This window comes from Natator depressus, chromosome 11 (genome assembly GCF_965152275.1).
Source record: "Natator depressus isolate rNatDep1 chromosome 11, rNatDep2.hap1, whole genome shotgun sequence".
Lineage (NCBI taxonomy): Eukaryota > Metazoa > Chordata > Testudines > Cheloniidae > Natator > Natator depressus.
Genome location: NC_134244.1, coordinates 35,675,278 through 35,694,253, shown reverse-complemented (window position 1 = coordinate 35,694,253; position 18,976 = coordinate 35,675,278). Strand labels below are relative to the sequence as shown.

Here is an 18,976-nt window from a genome sequence, read left to right as displayed (position 1 = left end):
ACTGTATTGCTTGATTAACTGTTCCACTGAACTCCTACAACTTTTGGAAAATAATACTTACTGCAAGCATCAGGGGGTAGCCATGTTAGTGTGTATCCACAAAAACAACAAGGAGTCCAGTGGCACCTTAAAGACTAACAGATTTATTTGGGCATAAGGTTTTGTGGGTAAAAGAAGTGGTTTTTTACCCATGAAAGCTTATGCCCAAATAAATCTGTTAGTTTTTAAGGTGCCACCGGAATACTTATTGCAGAAGCTATCCACTATAGCAAATTAAATAATAGTCGAACTGGAAGGATGTAGATAGTCATCAAACTAAGTAATGCATAACACTGGGTGATGGAACCAGTAAGTAAGGGATATAACCTTAACCATCCAACTAAGTCAGTGAGTACAACCAGTGAAGGGCAGTTATGCAGAACAGAGGCTGGGAGATAACATTTCCTGTTCCTAGAGCACAGACTGGTGAAAAAGGTGGCCTTTGACTTGACTACTCTTTATTCCTCACATCGTCATCACCCCTCCAGCCAATAGTGATTCCCTTCTTGCTCACCTCTGACAACTTGTTCAGCCACAAGTCAGAAGAGGGGGAAAGGATAAGTTACCCTCTGGGTTCTGAAGGTGGATCAGTTTACCCACTCCTGTTCTACAGAGCTAATTCCTGCCAAGCTACAGAGAATTGCTTTCCCCAGATTTGCAATTTGTAAAGAAAAACATATTTTCAAACTATAAATAGTATTTGTTTTTGTTTTTCAGAACAAATTCCAAGGCATGGTCTTTGATTTTGTAACAAAACAAGTATTTGACATCAGCATCATGATTCTTATCTGCCTTAACATGGTCACCATGATGATAGAAACAGATGACCAGAGTGATGAAATGGAAACTATTTTACACAGGATAAACCTGGTATTCATTGTCCTTTTCACTGGAGAATGTGTCCTGAAATTGATTTCACTCCGTTATTACTACTTCACCATAGGCTGGAACATTTTTGATTTTGTGGTTGTCATTCTCTCCATCGTGGGTAAGAACAATTCACTTTCATGAAGGGGGTACGTGAGCAGAAAGTGAACATTTCCTTTAATGATTTTATGATGCTTTACATATGGCTTTGTCATTTGCTACATGGCCTACAATCAAATTTAGATAGCAGTTCTTCAGTTTTCATTTTTATAGTACAATGTACATAAAATGATGCATACAAGAGTATTTTTTCCAATCTGATTTGGTTTATTGTAATTTGAAATGTCAGAATCTGCATTCATGAGCAAAACTGAGGAGTATGTGAACAGGGAGGGATTTTTTAAATCATCATGTAGGCTAAATATTTAGAGTTCAGTTAGCTAAAAGGCAGTGAATCTCAATAGTGCAATTTGTGAGAGTTCACAACACTTCAAGGTGTTGTGGAATTGTTTTTGCAGATTTTCTGACAGACCTCATAGGGTATGTCTTCCCTGCAGTGAAAAACCCGGAGATGACCTGTACCAGCTGACCTAGGCTCAGAGGGCTCGGACTAAGGGGGTTGTTTAATTGTGGTGTAGACGTTTGGGCTCAGGCTCCCGCCCAAGCTCTAGGACCTTCCCACCTAACAGAATCCTACAGTCCGGGCTGCAGCCTGAGCCCAAACATCTACGCCGCAATTAGACAGCCCCCTAGCCTGAGTCAGCTGGCACGGGCCAGCAGTGGATGAATAACTGCAGCTTAGACATACCCATAAAGGCTTTGTTGAGCACTCTGCAGAGCCTGAGGTACAGATTCCAACAACTTGCATGAGCTTACCCTACTTTTCATCTAATTATTACTGTTTGATATAAAAGGTTTGTAGGAGACTGAGTTGCAAGAACTAATGCACTCAGAGAGAAATTCCAGTTTCTAGGCTTCCTGATGAGTAGATGCAAAATCTAGATGGGAACAAGCTACCTTTGCTGTAAGCAAACCTCTTTCTCTCACTCATTTCCCTTTTCCTGCGGGGTATCTTTACTTTGGTATAATCTGTACAGAAGGAAACCACAGTGTCGCAGCCTCCAATGTAACGTTTTCACAATTAAATAAAACAGTTCATGTGACACTAATGCTATTATCAGTCTTCACTGGAAAGATGTTAACTTTCAGCATTTAAAATAAAGAACTTATTGTTCTGATTTTTTCTGAGACAGCAATAAATATTTCCACAAATAATGAGTTAATATACTTTAAAAGCTGCTATTGTATTATTTACTTTACAATGTGAATTTTTTGTTTTAACAGGTATGTTTCTAGCTAAGGTGATTGAAAAATATTTTGTGTCCCCTACCTTGTTCAGAGTTATCCGACTCGCCAGAATTGGTCGAATCCTGCGTCTCATTAAGGGTGCTAAAGGAATCCGTACTTTGCTTTTTGCTTTGATGATGTCTCTTCCTGCTTTGTTTAACATTGGTCTCCTGCTTTTCCTGGTCATGTTTATCTATGCTATATTTGGAATGTCCAACTTTGCCTACGTTAAGAGGGAAGTTGGGATTGATGACATGTTCAACTTTGAAACTTTTGGCAACAGCATGATCTGCCTATTTCAAATTACCACATCAGCTGGTTGGGATGGTTTGTTAGCACCAATTCTGAACAGTGGAGAACCAGACTGTGACCCTTACAAAGATCACCCAGGAAGCTCTGTTAAAGGAGACTGTGGTAACCCTTCAGTTGGGATTTTCTTTTTTGTCAGTTATATTATCATCTCATTTCTAGTTGTAGTAAACATGTATATTGCTGTTATTTTGGAGAACTTCAGTGTTGCTACAGAAGAAAGTGCCGAGCCCTTGAGTGAGGATGACTTTGAGATGTTCTATGAGGTTTGGGAAAAGTTTGATCCAGATGCAACCCAGTTTATAGAATACAGTAAACTATCTGATTTTGCAGCTTCACTGGATCCTCCCCTTCTTATAGCAAAACCAAACAAAGTTCAGCTTATTGCAATGGATCTGCCCATGGTAAGTGGTGACAGAATTCACTGTCTTGACATCTTGTTTGCTTTTACAAAGCGTGTTTTGGGGGAAAGTGATGAGATGGATGCACTTCGAATACAAATGGAAGACCGGTTTATGGCAGCCAATCCTTCTAAAGTCTCCTATGAGCCAATTACAACTACATTAAAAAGAAAACAAGAGGAGGTTTCTGCTACTGTTATTCAGCGTGCTTACAGATGTTATATTTTAAAGCAAAAAGTTAAAAAAGTCTCCTGTGTGTATAACAAAGATAAAACCAAAGGGGATGGCCTACCTGTCAAAGATATGATTACTGATAAACTCAATGAAAACTCCACTCCAGAAAAAACATACGAGAGCTCCTCTACAACTTCTCCACCTTCCTATGATAGTGTTACAAAGCCAGACAAAGAGAAATATGAAAAAGATAAAGTAGAAAAAGACTGTAAAAGTAAAAATGTTAGGCAAAGTAAATAAAAAAAATTAAGAATGCTGTTTGTGTGACAAATTGTTTACAGCCTTTGAAAGATGTATTTGTGTCAACAGGACTCCTGTAGGAGGTTTATGCCAAACTGACAGTTTTTACATACATACATACATATATATATATTATATGTGTATATATACTCAAGGTCAGTGCCTATAACAAGACAGTGATCCCTCGTCATCAACCTGTGACTTTGTAAAACAGGGTAACAACCTTGACAAGAGGTTACTGTTTTCACTACAGCTGACACTGCTGAAGAGGAAACACACAGTGGCTACAGTCTGTAGGGACCATGAAAGGCGTGCAAAGCTATAATTTTTGTGGGTTTTAACATACCACAAAATATTTAGTACAGTAACTGTATCCACTGTTTGTAATTCAACTGCCACATTTGCCATATTTTTACAAAATTGGTTTTCGTGAATTTATTGTTTTTTTAATTCACAGGTTGTTTACTATTATATGTGACTATTTTTGTAAATGGGTTTTCTGTTGGGGGAAGAGGGTTTGAGGACCAGGTGTTCTGCTCTCTAATTCTCTATAATGTACAGACAGAAGTGATTTGCATAAAGGCATGCTGCACTTATAAATCATGCATGGGAAAAAATGACATCACACAAAACAACAGAGTTTTAATTACTTCCACATTTCAGGGTGGCTCTAAAATTTGAGGTGTTTTAACTATTTGTGTTGTCGCATCCAGACAAATCTTTATGTGCCTGCAAAGTCTCCTGTAATTTACAAGAATTTAGAAATGGATTATTTTAATCCAAGTCATTAAATATCAGCAAGTGCAAACTTCATCCCAAATTCCAGTCACATAGTCTTTGTTTTTGTTAAATGTTCCACAGAAAAAAATATTTTATGGAATCTGCCCTTGACAAGTGACTTCACCAAAACAAGTCACTTGTTTAGAAGTTCTACTTTATCCTGAGGGATTGTTTTTGTATCTTCTTCTCTCAGTAAGGCTGACATCTAATAGGTCAATAAAATGCCCTCTGTTATGTAAATACTTATTTTACACAGTTGTGCATATTTGAGCATACAAATAAGTGGTCATGACACAGTACTTTGTATCAAATAAGTGCCACAGTATATTTAGTTTGCAAGCTTTCAACAGGTAATCTATTGTATTCTGTACCATTATAGATAGTTTGGAGGGGATCACTGATGCATGTTAATATTGCCTTTGCTGCTGTATTTTGCTCCGTCTACTGTTCAGAGTTCTTCACTGTAGGAAGCCATATGTCAGTGGTAAAGTGAATTAAATTATTCAAACAGACCTCATTCCTTCATATCATTAAGCAATAGTTTGCAGTTATTTACCAGCTTCTTTAGTTTTGCATTTTAAATGGTTACTATTTGGTGTAAAGACAGACTGTATAGGGCCTAGTACAAACTGTTTAACCTGTTGAAAATGTGGTTAGCATATATAAATAATGTAAAAATAAACCATATTACTTGGCAGCACTTTTGTACATAAGAAAACTGTCATCAGGTTCAAGTAATTGTTTCTTAAGTTATTTTCCACAGTCACTTGTTTATTTTCTATCCATGGTAAATTTCAATGGAGAACTTCACAATGAAAGAAATAAAGAAAATAGTGAGTATTTGTAGGTTACTTTGTTTTAATATTATATCTGAAAACATTTCAATGTGAAATATTTTGTGTAAAGCTGGAAACCAAGTTTATTTGCTTCCAAATAGTTATAGCTGGTGAGTGGAAGTGGAGGGGGGATGTTTGAATTTCTAGCACTGCTTGCACCAGAAGTTTTGAGATAGTCTTATTGTTCATGGAATCCTTGCTATTTTTCCAGTGTTTGTTTACACAGATTATACTTACTCTTTTTGATTCATGCTGCACTAGAACTCTTCTAAACACAATATGGGACCCACAATATTTTCCGGGAATAAAATGGCACACTTGTATAATCAAGATCAGGACATTTTGTGTTTCATACACAAGCTAAAGTTAAAGGTAGACTCTTTTACTAAAGCTTTTGACTTGTAATGTGTTGGTGAACTGCATGCAGGAAATTGCTGTTAACGTAAAGAACATAAACTACGTTATAATCGAGCCAAAAAATAAAGATTTCATTTTTTATTGTATTTCCTTTCTTTGTGCTTTTATTGTTTAAAGAAAAGAAAAGAGAGGGATTGATACTGACAAGGACTGCTCAGATTTAAATGCGTCCATCTTCACACGTCGTAAAAATATTTTGCATAAGTAGTAAATCAAACAAATGTATGTTTAAAGAAAGTTTAATACAGCATTCACCAGTAAATAAGTTACCTTCTATGGCTGCTACATTGCTGAAGCTCTGTGGACCTCCACTACTTGATAGCCAACAGATTTAACAAGGACAGCACAAAGCACCTACTTCCCCCCACAGCCTTCTTTCTGCCAAATTTCAAGTACCTATTCCAAAGTACGAAAATGGTTCAAAGAAACTTTTTTATTTGGCCAAATTGCCTTGTTTTTCCCTAACTTCGTTCATGGAGATGGCTGGACTGCTTTTACTGAAACTTTAGAAAACCCAGAACAACACAAGGAAGAGACCTAGGTTAGAAAATTTTAAGTTAAACAAATACGTTTGGCAAAGGTATAATCACCTGCCTAGAATATACTTAGTACCCCCCTTAATGTGGATGTGTCCATAATACCTTGCTTCTGGCATTATCTAATTAGTATAAACATGCTTTGTATTTGTCTATACCTTATGTATTGATATGAAAATGATAATGTAGAGTAGTAGAGTGTGCTACCTGGTAGTGATGTTCCTACATTCCAGATCAGGCACTCTTATCTATCCTTGGAGGGTTTTAATTTCTAGATGCTTCCCTCTTCTCCATTTATAGCCTTATTTCCAGAGAACAAGTTCCCATGACAGCAAGACTAACGAACAGGCAAATGAAAGTGCAATTGAAAAATGATTTTAATGTAACTGAACAAAGCCTGTAGTACAATCCTTAGGGTGGATCAGTTGAGATACAGAATAATCATTAACAGTTAATACATTCTTCTTTCCGCACTCTTTGCCACTAAGAACTTGGAACTGATGGGATCTCATCATCTGATCACCCAAAAAGGAGAAGGTGTTTATAAAGTCATAATCTATACTGCAGCAACCAAACACGGCAGAAGCAAAGATGTCTAACCTACAATTTCTGGCAAAGTCTTAGGCATACAAATAAACTATTATTTTACAAAGTTCCTCTAATGAGGACCTTAGCCCAGAAGACCTGATCTTGAACAGAAGAGGGATTTTAAACTATATAGTGAACTTCCTCCACTCTGTAGGATTCCAAAAATGTAATGAATTTAGTACTTGTGAGAGAAGCCATCTAAAAAATGTTCTCCCTATACCTACAAGCCAGCAGCACCAAATGATCAACGGCTTCAAAACTGCTGAGAGGTCAATAATAAATAATACCACTTAACTCATATAGCATTTTTACTATTGTGATGGATATCCTTATAGAAGGCGGTAACCTATCATCGTCACCATTTCTGTCCCATTCCCTAGCCTGATTTGAAAATTAGCACTGGCAGCAGTAGGATGTTGCTAGTAGGCTCCACTACCCTTTCTCAGTGATTTTCCTCATGAGTGGATATCAAGCCCTTATGTCTCTATTTAAGCCAAATATAATATGTCTGAGTGTCCAAAGATCACCTCAGAGAAGTCTGTGGTACTCTGGTTCATTAGAGGTGTTGTGTGGGTAACAGAAAGTTTTCCAATATGATGAGAATCAGCAATGTCTGAGATGGCCCGGAGTGATAATTTTTCAAACAAAAAATTCAACAGAATCCCTTTGGCACGCAGCTGCGAGTGGAGAGAAACAGCTAAATTGATTAATGATGTAGCTCCCATCTTTGGAAGGGAACGTCAGCCTTTCATGAGGAGATATCAAATACTACTCAAAGATGGTATATAAGATAATCCAAGTGAGAAAATAATGAATTTTTGCGCTAGATATTGGAACATAAGAGGGCCATATCTTGAGAGGGAACTAGTAGGAACCAATCATATAAACAGAGCAAAAACCGACACCGACACCTTCTATCAAACATCATCATAGTCAGGGAAAGACTTCAAGGAGGACTGGCCGGACCTAGAGACAAGTAATAACATAATAGAATAAATAAACTGCAAATACATCTCAAGAACTTCAGGTGGCACAAGATCTATAGACACATGGAAGTTTCTATTTGTTGGTCCACGTAGGTGAGGAAGTTGCTAGAATAGACTGCTAGAATCACCCGTCCTAGCCAACTCTGCATGAAAATGTTTTGGACTTGTAAACTTGTTTTTCAAGTTGAGGATAGAATGGTTTGGACTTTTCCCTCGATACCTTTGGAACACTAAAGGAATGCAAATAACTCCTTTTAAATTTTCTGGAAGTTTGGACATATTACACCACTATAGTGGAGAAAGAACAGGACATTGCAGAAAGCACCAATCTGTTTTTGAAGGTTTAGAGAAAAACAGAATAAGGGACTACCCTTGAAAGGGAGAATAAGACCTGCAAGCTCTCCCTGATATCCTCTGCAAACTAATGAAAGGACCCAGAGGCTTAATGGTAATGGAAACTTGACCCCTATCAGGACTGGTAAAATACCTTGCTTGTGACCCTCCAAGAGTATTTGACAGGCAAAGCCCACATGAATATACAAAAGGAATTCCTGCTCCGAAACCTGGAAGGAGATCTACATTTTAAAGCCCTACTGCTTCAAATTCAGAAGCCAGAGGAATGAAGGTAATTTGTAGAATGAAACTGACTTTTACGATTTCTTCAAAAGTTGCTTATGTGTAATTTTGGCTGGATGAGATCCTGTGGCTTGAACTGTGGGTTTTATAATTGTTAAGGGCTTTGGATCCTAAGGTCAGTAATGAACTGCAACTGACAAATATAAAGAGCAAAGGAGAACAATACTGCACTAAGCCTTAGAGAGAAGACACCCTTAATGCACAGTAATGTTTGAAATTATTTTATAAGGTAGTTTCAGATACTCTTCAGCACTCCATTGCTCATACACAAAATTTGTGTAAAACAAAATTTGACAGGTGATTAGTGCACAATGAAGCCAAATATGTTTCTAAAATCTTCTGTAGATTAAAAAAATATTGTGTATAACAACTATTACATATTTTCATATGGACTTTTATTATGGAAATGATCACTTATGCAAAGTAAAACTATGCCGACCAAAATATGAAATGATCTTGTATTGAGCCAAACCCTGAGAGGTCTGAGCTGCCCCGCATCCTGCGAGGAGTGGAATCATAGGCTCAAGCAGCCTGAGTGTAAGGGGACTGTTGCCCCCTTACTAACATTCAGTGGGGGTGTTCTGGTTGGCTAGCTCCCAGTACTAAAAGGGAAATGGTCGATGGGGAATCAGGACCCTGAAACTGATAGTCCCCAGGAACAATGGGGAGAGGCCAATGCTCCAGGTCAGCCTGAATGACAGGGCGGGCAGGCTAATCAGGGAGTCAGGAGGCCAGGGAGGTCCCATCCTCCGTGTGAGCTGGATTTGCCTGGGTCAGACAGAGTGGGGCCGAGCTAAGGAGAAAGCAGGGGCCCAAGCTGAGCTGGGGATCAGAGCTGTGCCAGATCCAGAGAGAGCAGCCCCTGTCCTGGGAGCAGAGCTGCAGCCCCAAAGCCAGAGGCACAGCCCAGAGAGAGCAGACTTGCCCTGGGAAGAAAGCTGCAGCAACCAGAGTCAGAGGGGCCAGAAAAGCAGCCCAGGAGGCAGGTCAGTGCTGGGAGCAGAGTCACAGAAGCAGCCTGCAGAGCAGACCTGTCCTGGGAGCAGAGCTGTAGCAACCAGAGGCAGAGGGGCCAAAGAAGCAGCCCAGGGAGCTGGAGGCAGAGCAGCAGCAGCGCTGAGACAGAGTGGTGGAGCTGGGGCTGGAGCTGGGTGCGGTGAGCAGCTGGGGAGAGCGAGGGGGACCCTGGACAGCGGGCCCAGCACAGGGAGACGCCTCAGCCAAGAGGCTCTGCAGGCCAGGCTTGGATTGTAACCCCGACAGGGTGTGGGCGACACTGGGAAGAAGGGTCCTACCACTTAGAGCCTGAGAGCGTGTGGCCACCACCAGAGCAAGTGTCCAACTCACAGCATCCCTGCAGCACAGCCAGGGCCTGAGAAGGGGGCCTTGGACTTACAAGGAACAGACTGTGAACTGCCCTGACATTCCAGAGACACTGTTTGTGATGTTCCCTGCCACAGAGCAGGTTGATGTGTTTCCTTTAACCTTTCCCATTTTTCCTTATTCTTTTTTAAATTAATTGTTGATTAAATAATTTGCATTTGCTTTAACTTGTATGTAATGATCAGTGGGTCAGAGACGTGCCCAGTGCAGAGAGAGTACCCCAGAGTGGGGACACCCTAGCCCCTATCCTAGGTGACCACAGCAGGGTTGGGGGTCGAGCCCCCCAGGAATCCTGGGCCCAGCCTTGTTGGGGTTACGAGGACTCTGCCAGACAGGAGAGTGGAAGGGGAGTCCTCAAGGACAGGGAGGCCACTGGGTAAAGGAAGTGGGAGCGAGGACTCAGATCCTTTCGTTAGCCCACTTCACCGGGGTAGTGCAGAAGCCAGGAAAGTTCCCCACAATAGCGGGACTATTCCCCCGCTTACATGAGCAATACTGTCTGTGCAGTCCTCATAGTTCTACCATGACGAGACATCTGAAGGATGTTGTGTATGTGTTTCTGTACGTACATCCAAACCCATTCCTTCTCCTTCCCTGTAACCCAAGTCAAACCTATTCTTTCTCATCTTCTTCCAATGCTCTCTCTTACTTAACTGGGATTGGAGAGTCTGGCCCAGGCCTTCTAGGTGCACAATAAATGAAAGCTGCCGAGAGAGGAGCAGAGGTTGTGGTGTTAGGGAGAGCCACACCTCCAGATCAGGGACACTGAAAGCCAGCCATAGCCCAGTGAGTAGCAGCCCAGGGGACCCCAAACATGGAGTTAGATCCTTCTCACTGCCCTGCATGTATGTATGTGAAGGCTGGCCATCCATACACAGAGCCAGCAAGCCACATGTACTCTTTCCCCTTCCCACATACCCCTCACACTCACAAAGACACTCCACCACAACCAGTCACACCTACAGGAAACCCAAGAAACTGAGGACAGGGGAAAAGACAGTGCTGGAGCTTCAAAGAGCAGCTGTGATTGAGGTAACAGCTTCACCACACAAATAATTAATAAATGTCAAAGCAAGCAATTCAAAGAACCCATCATCTGATAATCACTTGTCCAAATTGTTCAGCAAACGCTAATGAATATATTTGAAAAGATCAGGATTGGTCCATGAAAAATTTGCTAGCCAAAAAGAGACTAAATTCATAACAAATATACATAATAAATAGTTCAACCAGCTCAACTTATCAGCTACTTCACTGTGTCCTTTGTGTGTGTGTATCAAAGCTGATCTTTAACTGTGAAAGTCCTTGTTTTTACTAGCTTGTCATAATTAATGTCAGTTTCAGTGGGGGATGGTGTGAATGTGCATTGATCTATTTCTACCACACATCACAGAGAACAGATACATTTTATCTCCGTGATGCAGAGCATACCCTCCATTACTTACAACATTAAATAGTTCAGTCCTTATGCTATGAAATATGAATCTTAGTCTAAGAAAATAAATTGTACTGCAGTAACCTAAGTAAACTGAAGCATATTACCATCTCTCAGGAGAGAAGGCAGATCACATGCATCTCTGCAGCAAGAACTGCGGTTGATGCATACAAGAAAAGACATATCCTGAACAATTTATAGCAGTCAAGCGGGCAGCCATGCCAAGCACTCTACACTTAAGTACATTTTCTAGCATAACCAATGCCATTTTAAGTTTTTCCACACACAAATACACTCAGGGATGAGAAAGAAAAAAAATGGAGTCAGCCAAAACAGTTATTCCTCGCTCTAATATGAAATATACATGTCCTACAAAAAGCAACAGAGGACATCTGTAATTTGCACACCACTAAATTACTAGTTTTGACATGGTACGTTTGTTATTCTATGACACCACATGCTTTTCCTGACAACTCCTATGTCGCTGGGCTATTTACTCTTAATACTACAATACATGATTCTATGATGTGGCAAATTTGTAGCCATTTCACTGCTTCTAGCACCAATATGTAACTGAACATTCCTTCACCCTCACAGTGTGGAAAATGACAGGCATGCATTTAAAAAGCATGGCCCCAGGTACATGCTTACAGCAAAGTATGCAAACTCTGTGAAGTCTTAACACTCCTAATAAAGAGTGGGTCATACTAGTCAGTGGGCCTAACCCAGCGGTGCTCATCTTATGCAACTCCCAGAGCCATATGAGTAATGTGCCAGGAGCTGTCGTCCCACACTGAAGTTACATACCTAGTTATAAAACTTTATCAGTAATAATTTCACACAGCTATCATATATGCTTGTGCTCCTGCCTTCTCTGCTAGAGGAACAGAAGCTGCTTAACTGAGGTTATCAGCCACAAAAATTTGCTATTAATCACATTTGTTCTTATCCTGCAGTTACAGGGAGAAGGTGGCTGTGGGCTTAATTTTAGGACTCTGCAGGGAGCACTGAGCCCTTATGCATGCCTTACACAGCCCTGGCTGGATCTAATGACGAGAGCATAGCATGGAGGGAAGCAGGAAATTGATGCAGAAAAGGTAACAGCTTTTTGTTGCTCCTCAATACTAAAGGCCATATCCTATGTCTCCAAGCAAAGCGCAGAGCGATCTGGAAGCACGTCAGGAAGTGTGCAAACTGAAGACTGTGTAAATTGCCCCTCCTTCAACCAGGCATCTTGAGTTGTCACTAGATGTAGGCTATAGCCACAAAAAGAAAGGGAAAGGGCAAAGGAATGTTGCCTGGAATGGCACACTGCAGACCCACAGATCCTGGTGGGGCACTTCTCTTTGGCAGCGTGGACTGGACCCCAGGGTGGCAGAAGACTCCTCTCAATATCCTATGCTGCCAGAATAGCTCCAGACAAGGAATAAAACTGGTATATCCTGCTCTACTTTAATGAGTGCTTGCTGTGTAGAAAGTATGTTGCCTAACACCTCCCACCTGCATCAGTCACATCCTTAATTCAAGTGCTGCAGAGTTTGTGCAGAAATCAGGGCAGGCAATGATTTTTATTCTACCTTATTATTATTTGCATTTTGTGTGACTTGCCCACAGGATTTGATACCATGGATAGTCTGAATTTGATATTGCTTGCTTCATGGCTGCATTTTCAATACTGCATTTGTAATATTTGCAAATAGGTAGCTACCTCCTTTTGCATATGTCTATTATTTTCCAGAGGCAGATTCACTGGTCCAGTCAAGCTGTGCTCAGCTAAACAGGGAGGGAAAGGAGGGAAAGCAAAGGTAAGATTTAAACCACCTGCGTATTTCACTAATCCTAGGGCCTCCAGACATTGTCCCAGTTTCTGAAATAAACTAGAGCCATTCCAGCAGCCAGAAAAGCACATGGATGAGGAATATCCCAGCCACTGCCCCTATATCTGGGGAGTTGGTGGTATATAAACTGCTGCCTGAGGGGTCCTGTGCTACCAGATGATTTACCCTACCCATGGGGGAATCCTCTACTGCCCACAGCCAGCAAGTTTACATTTTGCAGACCAGTGTAAAGTGAGCCCAGCAGAGCTGTGATTCTGGCCCCTTACCTTTCTTGACGTTTCAAACTTTTATTACATATAACAGAAAGTGTTAACCTGAATAAAAAGCTCATTAGCAGCTCCCCCTATAATAATTTAATTTTATAACAAATACTTGACCAGAGCTGCTTAAAAAAAAGAGGAGTAGAATAAAATATTTTTTTAATATCATCAGTCACAGTAAAGAGCAGCGCAGTCCGTTTTTTTTTTTTTTTTACTGGTCTGGTAAATGTTTGTGGCAATTTTACAAGCCTGTTGTTTTTGTTTAAAGTTTTTTATTTATATTTTACAGATTTTAAGCAGATACAAAGAAAAAAATCATTTTTGCATTTCAAATTAGAATATACCACGGTAGCAATTTTTGGTGGTGGGGCTAACACGTGAAAAGTAGTTTCACAGCCATCATTTCTATGAATTTTTTATGTTGCCAGAGCAGACACTAGAGTTTGTAAATGTTTTACATGAAAATATTTCTGTATTTCCCAGGTCTTTGCTTCTATTAATTTATTCTTTGTTATTTTAGAATCAGAAATCAGATCTGTAAGAAACTCTTACCCTCCATCTCAGCTCATTTGTGAGCTTTTCTAGTCTAAGAATATTCCATACTCTTCTGAACCATGACATATAATCAAAAGGCTTCCTCATCTTCCAAAATTCTGCTAAACTATGTGACAGGTATGGGAATTTTCTGCAATATCTTAGACAAACCTTACTGAATTAAGTTGAAGTATCTTAGGAGCTAATCATATTAAAAATGCAAATCTTTATGTGCTATTGTATGCATCTTGGCATACAACTAATGTAAACCTTTGGGACACAACTAATGTAAACCTTGGGAAGTGTTATGATTTTCAAAGAGCTATTTTAAATGATGGGCTAAGACAAGAATGAACTTTTAGTTAAGCACGTTTCCTAGGAAATACTTGGGAGGAGGGGAAAGCAAATGCCCACTTCTAGATCTGATTTTTTGAAGCCTTACCTTGGGTAAGGGACCTTTGTCTACGAATTACCTATTCCCAGGATCAAAAGGCCCAAATGGCATAAAGGAGTAAATATCAGATTCATGGGGTTTCTTGTTCTAAGCAAAAAGAGTCATGGACTGCTAACTGGAGGAAAATGCCATGTGGGATTTGAAGAACTGTTCACCAGCCAGAGCCCTTGGCGGAGTTGGAGTAATCTCTGGTAAATTTATAAGCATGAGTGTAGGTTCTTTTATTGTTTTCATATGTTTTCTTTGTAATGCTTTTACCCTAAGAATAAATATGCTCGCTCAGAAAGAGCTGTGTGGTAATTTAACTCTGGTAATTACACTGTTTACAGTCTCTGAAGAGAAGGCAAAGCAGGCCTACTGAGGCAGTCTGCCTTTTGGGGATATCACAGGGTAGGCAGGGAACTGTGCTGTCTGCAAATACGTCAGCCAGGAAGGAGAGAGGTGATAGCTGGGGAACTTGAAGCTGAAGAATGGGTGCCCTCGGTGGCTCATGAGAGGGAAATACGGGTGCCGTTTCCTTGAACTGTGACAGCCCAGACTTTGACGCTATCAAAAAACCCCCAAAAAACTGTGATTATGGAGCGGGAAAGTCTTCATACAAGCAATCCAAAAGCACAAGTGGATCCTCTGATTATTTATTACATCCATAACAAGGTTTAAAATGCTTGACCAATATTATTCTGCTTTGGGACATTCCCAACAAATATATGTAAAAGAGCTGTACCTTTCATTCCAAGAACTGAACAATAGCTCTTTGTACATTTAAAAAAAACCTCACACAAAGGATGCCATTTACCACTTTAAGTAGTCACTTTGTAATGACTTTCTTTTACTGTTTCATACGTGACACAGGAAAGTACCATGTGAATTTCCTTAGGTCAAGTATTTTACCATTTACTAACATAACATGCTGTCATGGAGGTATAATTTGTAAAGTACAAAAAAGCTACAAATGGCTGAGAAATTAAAAATTGGACAGTAACAGATTGCAAATCCCACTGATCACTGAACCTGGTGATATTATAAACAAAAAGAGCTCTCTACTCTGCTTGTAGCTCTTTTCATTGCTTTACAGTGACTCAACAGACATTCTAGGCTTCAGAGTGACACACAGACTGACAATTCTGGAATCTTCCTATCTGAATTACATCTGAATTCCACAACAAGCTTTATAAATTCACAAAATTGGTTTGAAATTAGGTACTTTGAGCCTCTGGAGTTCATCACTTTTTCATTCATCGTAAGGGGTTTCCTGATGCCCGTGACATCTCAGAGGTTTGAACACAACATTTTAATGGAACATAAATTAAAAATTGTTATGTTATCTCTATTAAAAGTTCTTTGTAATGTCTTCAGGTTAACTGTTGTCTCCCATTATATTAACTGCCTGTTCTTTGCATGCATACTTTTTTTTCTTTTAAAATGGGATCAGGGACTCCTGAAGGGAAGTTTACATTATATCCAATTGCTGTAGCAGAAAAGGGGCAGGAATTGTTCTCGCTCTTATTTTGTCCTAATTTTTTAGCGGAAAGGAACTGCTGGTTGGGTGCCTACTGAGAAGGCCTTTATTGCAAGAAATCATTTCCATGTGACTTACGGCCTCAGTTGTGGCCAGCAGAGGCACACAAGCTGGTCCCTATCAGTATAAGAGAGAGGGGGCTATCAAGGCCTTTTCAGTTAGGGTTTTTGCCTTTTGGAACTCATTTCCTCTCAAGGTCAAATAGCAGCCCAAAGTTTATTGGCTTTTAAGGCATGCTGCAAGACCAGCTTTTTCCCCTTGGCCTCATCGATACCAGTTAGGGCTAGTGGTTGCTGGTGGTGTGGGAGCCTGAGCCTTGTGTGTAGGGTCAATTCATTTCTATTATATTTATCTTGTTGCTGGGTTATTGTGATTTGATCTGGGGTAACTGAAAGGTCTGTTTGTTTAATGTATTTTAAAAGATTGTCAAGGGTATCTACAGCATGGGGTGGGTGCTCTTTTATTATAGCTTGTAAAAATCCAAATAAATAAATAAATTAAATCAATACTTTGTCACTAAACTGCAAAGTCAGCCTCCCCTCTGTTCATTTTGTCCTTTCTCTTCAGTTTTTCAGTCCTCTTCCATTTTTCAGTCTATGCCATTTGCCTCTTTGATCCTTCTTGTCAAAGTGTGTCTCTTTTTCTTCACCCCACCACAGAACCTATCCTTCAGTAGCAGAGAACTATGCCTGTACTGATACAAACAGTGCACCCTGAGCACAGCTGGGAGGAGTAGAATGAAACTGACAAGCATCCTGCTGTGATACCAGCTCAAGCTGTGATCACATCAGATCTCCTAAGTTTAAAGGCAAGGCCAGGCCAGGCCAGATCAGGCCAGAACATGGATGGGACACGTCCAGGAAAAAAGAGCCAGTAATTCACAAGGTAGCACTCTTCCTTCTGAGTCATTACTGAATTCTTGCCCAAGCACAGTGTTAATAAGCATGTCATCTTTTGGAACAGACAAAAACACAAGGTCCAGATCAGTTTTTCTGGTCTTATAATCTATGAATCCATGAATTGTTTATTGTTGTTTCAAACAATTCATGGAATCATAGATTAAATGTCTTAGATACCACTAAGATACTAGACATCTTAGAAACAGAAGCAGACTAGATTGACAGAGAGATAAAAATATAGTAGAGTTTGGAGGAAATCAATTTGTGATAAAACCACAAATACAATGCCACACTACAACTACCCAGTTCTTGTTAGGTTCACTCTGACCCTGCCGTTACCAGTGCCAGCAAAAACCCACTATGCTCAGTGACACAAGGGCCATCCTCCTGTGCAGGAGTCTCCTTGAGGGTATCAAAAAGCCTAAGGGGTCGGGGGGAAAACACAAGGAACCCATCCCCAAACAGGAGTGCCTTCAATTCTATAATAGCTGTGTTTATTAAAATCTGCTGGCTGAAATTTACCACCAAAAATTTTGCATAATTTTCTGGCTCTTTCCTCTTTTGACTTATAAACTTGTTTGTTTGGAGAAGAGAATCTGTTGACTTTTTCCACTGTTGTTTTTATGTTTTGATACCATTTCAAACAAACATTTCTAATCAAAATTAGTATGTGAGCTGCCTCTTGTCAAAGGCTTCTGGCTGAGGAACCAAGAGACTGTGTTCCTCTGGAGTTAAAAAAAATTCTGAGTAAGCACAGCAGGGAATTGATGTAACTGAGGTAGGAGAAAGAAACTGATAGCAAATGAGTACAGCTTATGATAAACAGCTCATCCTGTGAGTACTAGAGGTAGAAGCCCTGGTGTAGTGGTACCCAAAAGCAAGAATATTGACAATGTTCCATTGTTTCTTTCTGACATGATGTGTTCTTATTTTCACTCCTGCATAAAGTTGTCTCAGAAGAACACACACACACACACACACACTGTAGGTCAGGCTCATAATATAGTGCAACCAATGTGAAACATCCCACAAGTAGTGTTAGCATAGCCGGATGCCCCTCCCCCAGCAACTCAGAATCATCTTAGCAGAGCCCTCTCTGAGGGCTGCAGGTAGTCATGGTGACAGGACATCACCACCTGTCTGCCCCTGCAATGGAGGCGGTGAGCCGGGAATACAGTGTTGTGTTTTGCTGCGTCTTACAGCATGTAGCAGGCTCTCAAACAACCTCATCCTAACAGAAACCAAAAGAAAGTGAGAAAGAAAAGAGTTTGCAAAGAGTAAAACTTTAAATAATCCAGATATATTTTAAAGCCTTATGAAAATTAGATATCACAACAAACAGCAGTGATGTGACAATTTATAAAAGAGAGGATTTGTTTGAAGTTCCTCTGCAAAAACACATGCTGTGTTAGTAGAAATAAAGGGATAGTGTATGCTCAAACCAGCCTCAAATGCAGGGTTCTAAAAAAAAAATAAAAAAATAAAAAAATACAGTGTTTTGCAAAGCTTAGAGGCCAGTAGGTGATGCTATACATTGTTTTCTTATTCCAGTGGAAATACAGATTCTTAAGTAATTTTGCTTTCAGTGTTTGGACCCCACACATTGCAGCATTGTGCCAATGCATTGGCATATGAAAGTAAAACAGACCAGAAACAACACAAACAGCTAAACTTATATCACAATGCTGCTGACAGAACAGTAGAAAGTAATAATGAAAATAAGTGTCCCACATGGCCATGTGCATCTGTGCATAGAAAGGAGCCAGTCAGGATGGAATGGGAGCAGAGTTGCATCTCAACATCCCTTTTTTCTCCCCCACTGCCCCTGATAACTTTCTCAAAGGCTCTTATATACTCTCTACTTGTTGCAGCTTTGCAAAGTTGGAGGGGGTTGGGATCTTCCAGATTCTCCCTTCCAAAAACACACAGGGGAAACACTGGGGAATTAATACAGCTCAAATGTTCCTAAGACTGGTAACATCTGCTAGTTTTCCCCTCGATGCTGTGGACTACCCCTTGTCAGTACATCTACAATCAAGTATCAGTGCCTAGCAACCAAAGGATGGGGGAGGGGGAATAGAAGGGGGAACAGCACAAGGAACTCCAGGAGACTTTCTATTACTACACTCCTTTGTGGAAAGCAGCTCACATTCCCTGTACAGCTGGCAAGCATTGCTGGTAGAGTGACCAGATGTCCCGATTTTATAGGGACAGTCCTGATTTTTGGGTCTTTCTTATATAGGCTCCTATTACCCCCCACCCCCGTCCCGATTTTTCACACTTGCTGTCTAGTCACCCTAATTGCTGGTTGGTGCTGGGTGGATTGGGGAGCCATGGGGGAACTATGACTCGACCTTGTTAGATACAACTACCAGTAAAACAGGGGAGCAGGTCCTGTGCTCTCGAAAGCACAGGGGCTCCAATTTTGTCTGACCCTT

The 18,976-nt window shown here is 40.4% G+C and overlaps 1 protein-coding gene across 4 annotated transcripts in view; it reads left to right on the top strand.

Moving 5' to 3' along the window:
* LOC141995926 (sodium channel protein type 2 subunit alpha-like) overlaps positions 1 to 5,530 on the top strand; it is a 111,509-nt gene extending 105,979 nt beyond the window's left edge. For all 4 annotated transcript variants that reach the window (XM_074967457.1, XM_074967460.1, XM_074967458.1 and 1 more), the window contains exons 26-27: positions 757 to 1,027; positions 2,251 to 5,530. In XM_074967457.1, coding sequence (XP_074823558.1) covers positions 757 to 1,027; positions 2,251 to 3,437 — 1,458 coding nt within the window. In that variant the 3' untranslated portion in view covers positions 3,438 to 5,530. The remainder of the gene's footprint in view (positions 1 to 756; positions 1,028 to 2,250) is intronic.
* Positions 5,531 to 18,976: the final 13,446 nt, after the last annotated feature.